The sequence below is a fragment of the Ixodes scapularis genome, unplaced genomic scaffold (assembly GCF_016920785.2).
Source record: "Ixodes scapularis isolate PalLabHiFi unplaced genomic scaffold, ASM1692078v2 PGA_scaffold0__279_contigs__length_252992795, whole genome shotgun sequence".
NCBI lineage: Eukaryota > Metazoa > Arthropoda > Arachnida > Ixodida > Ixodidae > Ixodes > Ixodes scapularis.
The window spans coordinates 215,702,140-215,715,269 of NW_024609835.1; the positions used below are offsets into that span (position 1 = coordinate 215,702,140).

Genomic DNA, 13,130 nt, shown 5'->3' on the forward strand with positions numbered 1-13,130 from the left:
CAACATCGCGCGTCAAAGGCAAGATGGTCGGCCGTATTTCTCCCTGAAAAAGACATGGGCAGGGAACGGGCCGACGCTCTCAATGTTGTGGGCTGAGAATAAGGTTAGTTCAATCTATCAATTCTTTATGCTTGGTTTTACAACGGGTGTCAAGCAGCCGTTGGGGAAGGCGAAACGCCTGATCGTTACGCACACCGGAGCTAGGAAGGCTGGCTTCGTTAGTGTCTGCCTGGATGTTTTCGGCGGCAAAAAGACTGGTGATCACCATGACAAAATTGACGGGAACTACTTCCGAATCTCGTATGATCAAGTTCTAAAAAAACTACCAACGTTGAGTGTCGTTGTCACGGACAACGTTCCTTACTATTCATAGCGGCGAGAAGGAGTACCGACGACGAGTTTCTGCGAGGAAGCTATCCAGCAGTGGCTGATGGCTGCAGAAACATTGTGGGACACCACAACAACCAAGGAACAGATCCGAGACTCCTAGACAATGCGTAGCCGATAAAACCACAATTTTTGAAGTACCGGGTGGACACTGCCGCCAAGAAGGCTGGCTGCACTGCGGTCCGACATCCAGCCTCCCATTGTGCATTTGATCTTATAGAGCTTATTCGGACACAAGTTAAGGAAGGTGTTGCAGCATAAAAAAAGATCAAGTTTTCAGATGTACGACCAAAGCCACTTCTCTTGGAAGACGCTGGCAAGGTCACCGCCGAAAACTGGAGCAATACGCTGAGGCGTGTTGTGAAAATGGAAGAGAAGTAAAAGAGGTGAGCCACAACCAGCACACCGGCTCATTTTTGTCGCGCTGGGTGAAGATTACACTTCTTCCGATACCGATATTTCTGATATTGAGTCTATCGACGAAACGTTATGCCAACGTTAAGGTGGAATCGTCCTGCCCAAAACATCCCTATATTTTTACGAGGCAGCCACGCACCATATATATCTTCAGTGTCTGGAACGTCACACCCTCCATTCAGCACTAAAAAAAAAAACTCCTTTTGAGGGCAACACGATTATTATGAAATCAAAATATTGACTTTGTGCACACCTTATCTCACGCGCATGATGTTTTTGTCATGGTACAGTACTTCATTTAAACATAGCATTTCCCACGGCTTTTTTAAATGGCGGCCTCAAAATTCGTTTTTTGGTTGCATTTATGTTTTTCAAAGCTGCAGTGGGTATTCCAATGCGCCGTGAATCACGGGTATAAAGTTTTACCCCCCGAACAAATGTTTGCATTCGCACAGGACTGGCTAAATTGCCCATCCACAGAATAAGTGTCAGACACGTTTCTTCGTTTCCCTTTGCATAAACACATATGCAGCATATCAGAGTATGAGCGCAAAGGGAAAGTGTTCCTCACATCGAAGAAAAAAGCCACTGTCAGCACCGTTCCAAAAAAAAAAAATGTATATATATATTTCTTGAATCTGTGCTTACTAAAAGGGGTGTGAAGCTTAATTATGCAAATAGAAGTTAGTGCACTGTTAGTGCAATGTTGAAGGCTCCAAGGGATTCTTAGAGCACGATAAGGTCGGAAGAATGTTCAGAAAAAAATATCTCCAATGTACAGAAAAAAAAAATATCTCCAATGTTACACAGCATACCATTTTTCTTTACACTGCTCTATTTCAAAGCATACATAGAAGCTCGGTAGCCATTCACATGACTGAAACGCACTCTCAGAACAGCAAAAACGTACCGTAGCACTGTGGACATCAAAATCTCTCTCGAAGTGCTTTAAATAGTTTTGAAGAATAAACAGAATGCTGCCTGCCATCCACAAACCTTGCGGCAGCACAGGCAAAACGCATAGCCTGGGAGAGCATCCAGGAAGGATGTATTTAAATTCCAGCATTCTGTTTCGGACCATTATCAGGATTATTAGCGCCATTAGCACACCTTACGACCGCACTGGTAATAAGCCCAGCCTGGCAGAACATTCTGGACGGACGTATCTAACTTCCAGCATTGTGTTTTGGATCATATTCAGGATTATTACCGCCCTTCCCACACCTTACGGCCGCTCTGGCAACACGCATAGACGGAATAACATTCTGGAAGTGCACATCTCATATTCAGCACACATATTTGAACCATAATCAAGATTCTTACCGCCATCCACATGCCCTACGACTGCTCTGGCAACAAGCAGAAACAGTGATAGCATCCTTCTCCTTGTTCATAAAGTTGTAACTTATGGTCGCCAGGTGATTCGGCTAATGTCTGCTTGAACGTTGATGCCCAAGAACCGGTTCCGGTCCTTGGGCATCAACTTGGAGGGAGTCATCTAAGCCGACGCGTCGTTGCGTCAGACCGAGACAGCTACGGTTCACAATATGGTGGAGGAGTTCCCCGAGCTTTACTACATAGGACCCAAGAAAAGAAAAGCGACTCCGGTTCGTGTAGATGTCGACCCCTCCGCTACACCCAAGTTTTTCAAGTATCGCAAGATTGCTCTGCCTTTGCTCTATAAAGGCCGATTACGTCAGAGTAAGAAGAACCGTTTGAGAGTGCCGATTAAGACATGAAAGACCAGAAAAACAAGAAAAAGCGGCGATCACGAACAACATCGAAACAGGGTGATATGAAGGAAGCAGTGGGGGGTGGCGCATACCAAACCGACGGCGACGCATCTTCAAAAACGTGCCAAAGCTCCGAGAAATTTTGGGCGAGATTGCTAGTCAAAGAAGGTCTCCGAAGTTGAGTACGTGACAAGATAACTGATCGAAAGCGTTCGAAAAGTCAAAGGCAGACGAAGCAGGAAAGGATAAACTGTTTTCGGTCCTGTAGAGTCATGCTAATGCTAAAGTGATAGAAGTCAAAGAACCAATCAACTAAGGCTTCGGCAAGAGTCATCAGTCCAATTAACGGAGGCAACGTCCAGTCAGCACGTTAACAATCAAAGTCTCTCAGGGTACCAGCACTCTCGTTGAGAAGATCGAGTCGACTCTTCGAGCTCCGAGTCCGGAGGAGCTGGCCCAGCACGGCGCAGAGAAGCAGAATACAGAAACGAATGCAGCCGACATTACACGTCCAAGTCACGAGAGTGCTACCGGATCAGAGCCCGAAGCACCGGTCGAGTTTGGCGACAAGGCAAATAATTCCGCGGTTGGCGGCATCCTGAGTGGAGTCAGTGTATTCACAAAGGCAATCGAGGCCACTGTTTCCAAGGTACTGAGAGACGGACTTGCTACCCTCGAAATTATCGAAAAAAGATGATGGACATATCGACCGAGAACTATTCCCTTCTCCGTAAGAAGCGGTCAATGTTCGACGGGAAAGCGTGTCTGTCGGAGATGCTGAGGGAGGCCAAAGAGAAGGCGGAGAAGAAAGCTCAAGGCCAGGACAGCGAGAAAGCCGGGCACTCCGTCAATTACAGCTGGCTTTTTGACGATCACAAAGCTCCTTAGGCCTGGAAGTGCTGGAAACATTTAGCAGAAAACGGCGCACCGTCGTTAAGCAGCAGCTGTGGAACACAATAGAGAAGGACATAGCAGAGCTGGGCTCCTTGCTGATCAAGCAGAAGAGGACGTGTGAGAATCGTCTTGTCGTAGGCGACAGCCCAGGCAACGAAATCAGGCAATAAAGTTGTTCTGAATTGAATCAGCTACACCCAGCTAAACTATCGACAATGACTCAGCTCAAGGAGACATCTTTTTTAATTGACAATTGTTATTCCGAACGCCACTTCATGCAGGGAACCGTGCATTTGTCATGAACCTCAGCAGAAGCGAAAACCGCTGACTTCCAGAGAAGCTTTTATGCCAGTTGGGAATGTCTCCTACCAGGTACAGCTTGAAGACGGACATGTTTGGCGGCGACATATTGATCACATTCGAAGCGAGAAATGCAAAATGCCAAACTCTACCCCAAGGGGCAGTAGTGACATATCGGACTATCTGCTGATGACTTCACCTCCAATGAACCTGACGCAAAGCCTGCCACTGACCGAGGCATCACACCGGCTAAAGAACCAGAAGCTGAGCCAAGCGCAATGTCGAATGCGGAACAGGGTCGCCAGGATGGACAATCATCACCGCTCTCGCAGCTTACAGATCCAGGTCTGAATGTGCCTCTGTCAATACGTCCGCACAGTGAACATCGTGGTACTCGGTATTTGCCGAGGACTACGTTTAAACGGAAGGTGTATTGACCTGAGCGCAAGATAACGTGAGGTACCAGACGAATGCGTGCCTTACAAGCGCATTCGAGCTCTGAGCCACCTCCAGTCAAAGTGGATTTTTTCATGCATACCTCTTAGAGTAACAATCTACGGCTCGACAGCGCTTAAGCCATCAATGTGTACCTCTCAGTCGGTACATCAGAAGAACCTTAGTTATGACAGAAGTCACTATTCCTTGATTCAAACTGTAATAATTTAGCGTGGTTGAAAAGCAGCGCAAACTAGAATTATCGAGTATTTGGCAAAGCAAATGACAAGGTGCATATATATTTTCCCTCAATCCCACGCGATTCCTGCCGGCTTAACTTAGGCACTGTCCACCAAATATACAAATGTTGTGCCCCGTGACGCCAGGGGAAGATCTGATGTTACGGCGCAAAGCACCCTTTGTATGCTCGACGAAGAAGTACCATACCTTTTTCCCACAAGCTTCAGCAAACTCCAGAATGCACGCTGTCTAGTCTACGCATTTATTTTTACTCTATCTATACGTATGGTTACTTGTAAAAAAAGAAAAAAAAATCAAATATTGGGCACGTTTACACATTGCGCAGCTAGCCACAGTGGCCGGGGGCCTTTTTGGCAATCATAGTGACGCACTTTAGTTTTACGCACCTAATAAAGGCGGACGTACAGTTCGCGCTTTCCACTTTTTCATGTTTCCTCCTCTCCTGTCCTCCTTTCCTCCCTTTACCGCCCTCCCCCGAGGGGCCGACACGGAGAATGGATTAGGAGACGCCTCCGTTGATTCTGCTTAACGCGCGAAGAGGGGGCCTGCTGCTTAATTAGAAATTATTTTGCTGCTTAAAAAAAAAAAAGAAACGAAAAAAAAAAAAAAAACACGCCGCGGGCAGCGACCGAAGGCGTTTTGCCGGATGCTCAACACTACGTACGCCTTGAACACGCTTGTATGCATTGGACTAGCATTTTTCGAAGCACGGCAGGTTTAGTGTAGGTCTTATCATATGGTCCTGTAAGATATCCCTGTCCGCCACTAACTCAATAACTTTTTTTTCACTCGCGGATATACCCAGAGATAAATTGCTAGAATTATTGACGTTTGTTGAAACTGTTGTGAGACAAAGAAGTTCTCATTAGCCATGCAGGGCACGTTTCGTGTTCTGAAGTTATTGCCCAAATGCTTTGTTTAAGGCCATTACTGAATTAGGCCTCGTTTTGAGTATTTCGTAGTTGGTTCCCGGACATTTTTGTCGAACGCCGTTTTATCGACGCCGTTTTATAGAAAAAAATGCACGTTTCGTCCAACCAATATTAGTCATACCGCGATGAAAGTAGAATAAAACATTTTTGTTTTTTATTTGATGATTCAAGTAATTAAACTAAAATTATAAAATTTTAATTTCTACTTCATCTAACTTACAGTGAACAGTATACCGCCTTACGCAATTACAAAGAGGGGGTTGTAAAACACTGATTTGAAAAGTATTCGATGAAAAGGCGGCCACCAAATGACTTCGATGAAAAGGGATTTGATAAAACAGCGTTCTAAGAAATGTTGAGAACCTACTTATGAAACGGCCTTTATTGAAATGTCAGGTCCAACTCATGGTTGTCGGTAGTAGACGTTGCAATATTTCATTGGGTATTTGCTCGTATATGTGCCGTTCTTTCTAACAGCAGCGCCTTACCAGCGGTAGCAGAGATCGAAGAAGCATCAGGTTATTCTTTGTTTGTTTCAAAAAAACCTTTGAGCGATGGAACGGAGTTTATCTGCACCCGAAAGAGCTTCCGCAAAACTCTAAACCTGACATTTTCCTGTGACGAAGAAATTAACAAATTTTATGACTTGCTGAAAAAGGCGAAGCATGCACACAAGGATAAACCGTTTGCTAGTGTCATCACAAAATCTGTACAGATGCTGGTTGATGATGAGAACCGGCAAGTTAACAAGGCTGCTTCACTAGTGGCGTAGAGGGCCAGCGAGGAACCATCACTTTTACTCTGCGACTCGTCAACACTATCCAACACGGTCAAAGCTGTCCAAGATCGTGCTGATTTATGCCCAAAAGATGTCGCAATCATCAAGGTTACACAAAGGAAATTGGCAGCTCGCCTAGATTTGAGATGAATTAGCATACTTCAGTTTTAGATTCGAGCTCCAGTGTTTTAGATCTGCGAGTTGTGGACTGCTCTGTGTCAGGTGCCTTTGTGCGCAGTGGGATTTTGAGAACTCAATTTAAAGTGTTTAGCATGTTTAGCGGAGTCCCGTATTCACGTGGAGCGCTCGACAAACTCACTATGCAGATTGGTGCTGCGGTAGAGATTTTAGTAATGGAGTCACTGACAGCCACTCAGCAAGAGGAAGCGAGGTCAACAGATCAGCGAGAATCCTCGACGACATTGCTGAGCATCGAAGCGGACACCAAGCACGCCTGCAGAAAAAATTTGTTCCATACTGACGTTATTGCCTTAGGGCAAAAGACACACAAGGTGGTCGCTATATTAAATATTACCAAAAAAAGAGGAGTCATCAGCACAAAAATACGAAGCCGTTGGAACGCAACAGCTCTACAAGTATTTCGATGAAAGGAACACTTCAGTTACTGACGACTCGCATGACAGCAACACGACGGCCATCAAGATTATCAGGGAGCGCAATGAGACAACGAACTCCAACGAAAGATGGTACTCCGTCACAGGAACTTTCAAAGGAATAAAGACGATAGCGTTTGGCCTCAAAAGAAGTGAAGATAGGACGTGGCACCCTGAGCTTTCGGATAAGTGCAAGGTGGTGAGGAACCAATATATTTCGCAATGGAAACGTGCGGTGGTAGCGTTACCGAACTGAGGACGAAGCTGCTGAACTGCGTTGACGACTGTTGTGGACGCCGTTCCAACTGTGTGAATTACTCTCCCTGTAAGACACTGGGGCATATTCCCAGTTCGCTGTTGATCCAAGATCCAGTCACAGAGAATCTCCTCTCCTCTTTTTGTTTGATCGACAGCAGTTTCAAGAATGTTGGGCACGACGTCCAAGCAAAAGACACCTACCACGTGGAGCCCTTCAATAACACCATGTTGATCTACGCAGACAAGCGAATTCATTACACGGACAGCTCCTACAACCTCAGACAGGGTCTCGCACTCCTGGATTGGAATGAGTATGTCGGTCGGCAGTATACGTCGACCTACTTCATCAAAGACACCTGTCACCCTGATTGACAGGGGGAAAGAAGTACACGAAAAACAAAAGTTTAGGTATGACCATCGCTCACGACAAACTACTTCAGAACTATCGTTGGTGAACATTTCTGAGTTGTTACGGGAGGAAGCTTCTCTTTAATATGTGTCGAAAAAAACTAAAAATGTTAGCACGTATATAAGATAGTTTACATATAGTCGGTGATACCCAAAGAAAACGAACTGCCTTTGAAATTGAACTAATGATCTAATGACCTTAATAGGTCCTGTGGTAATTGCAACTGGTTATCTTGCTTCGTGCATGTATTTTATGAATCAGCACATGCATGCCCCTAAGCATACCCCACGGGTTCATTTCTAGGCAGAGCACTAGGAGAGCCAATCACTGCGGTCTTTTGAATTATCTCGGCCAACGAAATTATTACAACATAAAGTCTCCATCAATCTACCGAATAGCTGATTATTTCAATATAAGGGAGACCTAGATATAATTTCTTATCAGGTCTGTTTCTTGTTACAATCAGCGTTTCAAGTAATAATCTCGAATATTATTTGATGTAAAACCTAAATGTCCAAGACCAGTGAATTGTGTCGACAGTACAAGCTCGGAATTAAATTATTTTCATTTTAGTTTCACCCAGAAGATTCGTCGCCTGGTCCTTGAAACTGCAGACTTGAAGGAGTCCAGCCAAGCAACGGACGAGTCCATCCCTGAAAATAGCTCCTGAAGCCAACCCATAGCTTCCTCTAACTATGCTTTGTTTCAGTAATCGTGACCGAAAACTTGATGCAGCGTAGCAGTTAGAAGTAACGCCCCAAAAATAAATTTCAAATACGGTCGTCAGTTTTAAATTCCATTAGGGAGGTAATTTCGCGCTCCGGTCAACGTCTCGCCAACTGCGCATGCGCGCCACTATTTTGGTGCACTTACACGCCATGGATTAAATAATTGTACCTTTTTTTTTCAGCCTCTGAAACCCTGCGCATCACCTGATTGGCCAATAAGTCAAGGACTTAACGACGGAAGCGTATTCAAACAATGTGAAATAAAATGTATATAGTATTTATAAGAATGCCGCTGTCTTCGCTGCTTGGATTTAAACTTTTAGTACTGCAAATAATCGTAATCAAACTATTTTTGGGATTGACGACACCTCGTCGTGCGTCGAACACAGGATTATGCTTACGTGAAACGTGATTCGACGCGGGTTGCTGCTCCAGTCATCATAAACGTTTTTTTAGCAACGCTGAAGCTGCTTTTGAATTTGGCTCAGGTACCACTGAAAGAACACAAATCGCATGTTTGGAAGATGTATACCGTTCTATGCTCCATTTGAAAGCTCATATAGGTGGTCGAGGGAATCGAATACTATCGCATTCGTTGACGCTCGATTTGCTGAATCGAAATTCAACAAATCACACTCACCCATTCTCCCTGCTCCTGTTTACCCAGTCATGGTCGTTTCCTCGCGGTGCAGTACGAGTATAAATAACGGCAGTTTATGCAATGTTGACGTTGCAGAGCCGAGATCGCACGGTTTTTAGAAGCGCTATAGAACGAGCACAAGCGTCGCTACAATTTTGGTACACTGATTGATTTTTTTTCCCCGCCGTGATGTCACACGAGAGAAGCCATATTGTTCTGTCTGTGGAATTAGGAACACAAAATGAAAATATAATCACGGTAATAAAACAAAGCGAAATGGATCTTTGCAGCCAATATCCAACCATTCGTCAGGTGACTAGGCAAAAGCATATATTACCTCCGGAACTTCACTCTCTGCACACCGCCAGAAAGAGTCATACAAACTCTTTGGCGCTATTAGCAACATGATTGCATTTGCAAGCCGGTTGTTTTACTCATCTTGGATTTGTCCCTTTTGGCTTTCATAGCTCTGTATGAAACCAGAGAGGTAGATGCTTCTCTACATTGCGTAGGTTTGCCCGGGGCCTCCAGTTATTTACGGCCAAAATCACACAGAATGCGCTTCAGCAATGTTCGCTTTGGCCGACACACGTGATCTCTAAAAATGTCTAGTGTCTACTTTCCCAAAGGATACTTGAAGAGCTAATCATAAAGACCGACGGTCAACGAGGCCGTAATTATGATTAAACCAAAAAAAAATATCAACACAAATTTTGCCACGTCATTCCAAAACTGGTTTCCGGACGAAATTGTCTATGTGAATATCGAGCCAGGTTTGGGAATAGTGACATAACATACGGACGGCAGAGTCCTCTGCCATGAAAAAAAAAAATGATTTGGCGAAACTCAAAGTAACACGAAATAGGTGCGAAGAATTTTGCGAAAAGGAGCGCCAACCGAAAAAAAAACACAAAAAAAAAAACGAAAAAAAACCTGGTCACAGGACCAAAAAAGAAAAAAGAGAACGAAAACAAAAACACAAGAAAAAAACCATCCCGGCCCGGCTTCCAAGCTAGGCCCTCTTGATCGTGGTGCTAGAGCGCTATTCGTTGGGCCAACATACCTCGGCCAAAAATAATGCTCACGCATAGCAGAAAGCTTATGTGCCCTCATAGTATTTTCATACATTTGTGTTATTTGTATTCGTGGCCAGAATTCACATTCCAGAATGCTTGTAGAATTTTGGCCCAAAACGAGTGTTCCTCATCTAAGTCACCCTCTAAAGCCTGTAGACCGCACTGGGTCGTCCAGCTCATCAAGGACCACAACCGGGAAGGCTATTTTCAAATTCTCTGAGGTGCCCTTCCCCGCATCCGAGGTCGCCGTTTGATAAGCCTGGTCTGTTCCACCTGCTTGCGGGAACCCCTACGGCAGCTTTAGTCCATAACCCCCCCCCCCCCTTCCCTCTCGAGAGGATAGCTGGCCCCGAAACAAATCTCTTTCTCTCGACGCTCTTTCCATCTTTCACTCGCCCTTTCCCTCCCCGTCCCCCAGCTTCGGGAGAGAAGGTTCTTCCTTGTAGAACGTCCCGATCGTACGACGGCTTTTAGTAACTAAAGTTTAGCTGTCGCCACAAGTGCATGTATTTTCTTCATTACTTCGCCTGGCACTCTGCATTTTCAAAGGGAACGTTTACATCTAATAAAACTAAATTTACAACAAATATTGCATGCGGTGTATTGCAAAAACACTTCGGTAATCTTTTTGTGTCGTTCGCATAGAAAATTAATTTTCCGCACTTTAGCACACAGCTTGTGGATAGCTTGCAGACGGAAGCTTAGGGTGAAATATGTGTTTGCTTTAAAATATCCGCACAAACAGCATAGTTTGATAGAGGTGTTTATTTTAACCATGTCTTACTCATGTAAAATGTGAAAGGTCGCAATGGCTTCGCGGTGCGTAGCACTCCACGATGACTAATAATAGTCCCGGAATGTAAACTCGCCTGTTTTAAAAAGGTTATATTTTTATTTATTTTTTGTATGTTTAAAAACATAAAGTTTTCTGCCGCCTTTTTTTTTTTTTTTTTTTCGGGTTGACCCTGGTCTAAAAGACCATAGTAACTTCGTTATACGGAGCTATTAATTTTCAACCACAAGGCAGCGGGATTTTTCCCCATACATCAAGATGAAATTTCTTCCACACTCCCCGATTCGGTGCCTCCCTTCGAGGGGGACAAAGGACAAAGGTGAACACCAGAGACTGACACTCTCAGCGATAATTGCTGAATAATTCCCAGCGCGAAACGGCATGTTCACACTTGGCGACACCAGCCTGATTGCGAGCAATTTTATCAATATTTATTGTACAGTTTTCATCTTTAGACAGTGCGCAGAGCGTACAATATTACCTTTTCAATATGTATAATCTCGGTACTATAGTCTAAGACCCATGATTGGCACCCAGATATGTTAAACTTGCGCTCCTGGTTGACAAGTTTACTTTACTATTCTCAACTTGTTCTGCCTGAAAGAGCCTCTAAGATGGTTCATAGAGTAGTTTTGAATGCATAATGACATGCATGTGGAAGCTAAACCATATTTTTCGAGCGTTGAGTGGGCGCGTGGCGTTGCGTGGAACTGCAATGGAACTTTCGTGTATGACGATTTGATACACGCATCAATATACAGCACCAGAATGTGTCTCCCATTATCCGTCACATGTTTATAAATCACGTCTACAAGATGGGGAACACCTTCTTTCCTGTCTCGAATAGAGATGCAGCAACCAAACCTATTTCCAGTCCTGTTGCTCCCCTTTCTAATGTCCCTCTTCTTGCTGTCATGCGATAGTTTTATTTTTGACAATACATTATGGTTATTGCTTTAACCATTCTATATTCCTCTTAGTCGTAGGGTTTCTGGCGCCTTCCCATGCGTCTTTGTTGCCCGATGAGGGCCAGTCAAACTTGGACGACACTAAAAATTTTTGTTTTTCACAACACTACAAGCCGCGTGTATCCCGTGTACTCCCCATCGTACTTTGGGCAACAATGTGCTTGAGCTGCAAGAAATAATCTTTCGATGTGTTTGATGTCTTCGCTAAGTTATTTCCTACAAACTAATGACTTACGACTTTCATATCCTCTTATCAATATTAAAATGTAATTCTGCGTTTTGGTCAGGTGCGTTTTTGTTAGTTTGCTCTCAAGTAAAGAAGTATGCTAATATGATCCTGTTTCACACTCCGCTCTGAGCTTTTTTTACTTCTCCGATTGGTGGCCGAGTCTGCTTGCGCTCGGCAGCACGGAGCACGCGCAGCAAAAGCCCGTTCTGCAGAAGTCATGACCCTGGGTTCAGTCCCCTTTTCTGCCCGGTTCGATTTCATGACCACTTGCATCTTGAGTGCGGGGTAGAACTTGTCCCTCAGGCTAGTATTTTTAATCAACTCTTTCAATATCTTATATACAATGCAAAGCAGCAGTGTTGCAGAGTAGCCACTCCGGAGTTGGAATAATTCCGGAATCATTCCGCATTTTCGTGAGGCCGGAGCGGAATGGGAATGGAATGGCGGCACCGGTGAGAGGAATTAGAAGGAGAGTGGAATAAGAGGCATTTTGCCCGGAATGGAATGGGAAGGGAATGGGCACGGTTCTCTCTTTTTTTGTGTGTGTGTGTGCTTACGGTTAGCTAAATTGAGCCAGTCAGCGAGTCAGTTGCTCAGAAATAAAATGAGCGGGAAACTGCTATTTCGCGTGGAGTCCTAAGAGACTTATATGCAATACGAAAAAACAAGCGTCAAAGCAAAGGGCAGAGAGGGGAAAGGGGGGGGGGGGGGGGTGGCGGCTTTCACGGACGTGCAGGGCGACGGCCTTCACTGACGTTACACCCGAGCGAAACAAGAAACCAGGCACCAAGCACAGAGAATGCACGCGCGCACAGACTGAGATCTTGGAGCGGAGGCTGCTCACAACTCGCAGAGCTCTGATAACTCGTGTACTCGCACGCCACCGAAAGATGATCAGGTATTGTTTTCTTATAGTTCGAGGAGGTTGTTTAGCAGGCGGGCAACCCTGCTGCCTTCCACGTTCATTCGCGCGCACTCCTTTGAAGTGCGAAACGTGGGTTTGCTTCGGCATTAAAACAAAGCGAGATTCAGTTTTTTCTTCTCTTGCCGTTTGCTCTGACGCTTGATTTTTTTTTTTTCTTGTTACACTGCATGTTTACGTGTAAATCCGCCCTTTTACTTGGTCTCTGTTCCGATGCCTGTTTTCGGTGTTTTGTGTTGTACATTAAGTGGGTTACGGTTACAAGCAAGCTAGCGCATTCCCGCTCATTTCCTTTCACTTTGGTTTCTGCATACTTTGTTTCACCTTGCAATGGACCGCTGCGGACAGTACGAGTC

General features: G+C 44.8%; 1 protein-coding gene and 1 pseudogene across 1 annotated transcript; both read left to right on the top strand.

Moving 5' to 3' along the window:
• Positions 1 to 2,351: 2,351 nt before the first annotated feature.
• Positions 2,352 to 3,601, top strand: LOC115311502 (annotated as a pseudogene).
• Positions 3,602 to 6,973: 3,372 nt separating this feature from the next.
• LOC115311493 lies at positions 6,974 to 8,088 on the top strand. The gene is given in 3 exon segments (XM_040220587.1): positions 6,974 to 7,383; positions 7,385 to 7,417; positions 7,992 to 8,088. Coding segments are annotated over 3 exon segments (540 nt in total).
• Positions 8,089 to 13,130: the final 5,042 nt, after the last annotated feature.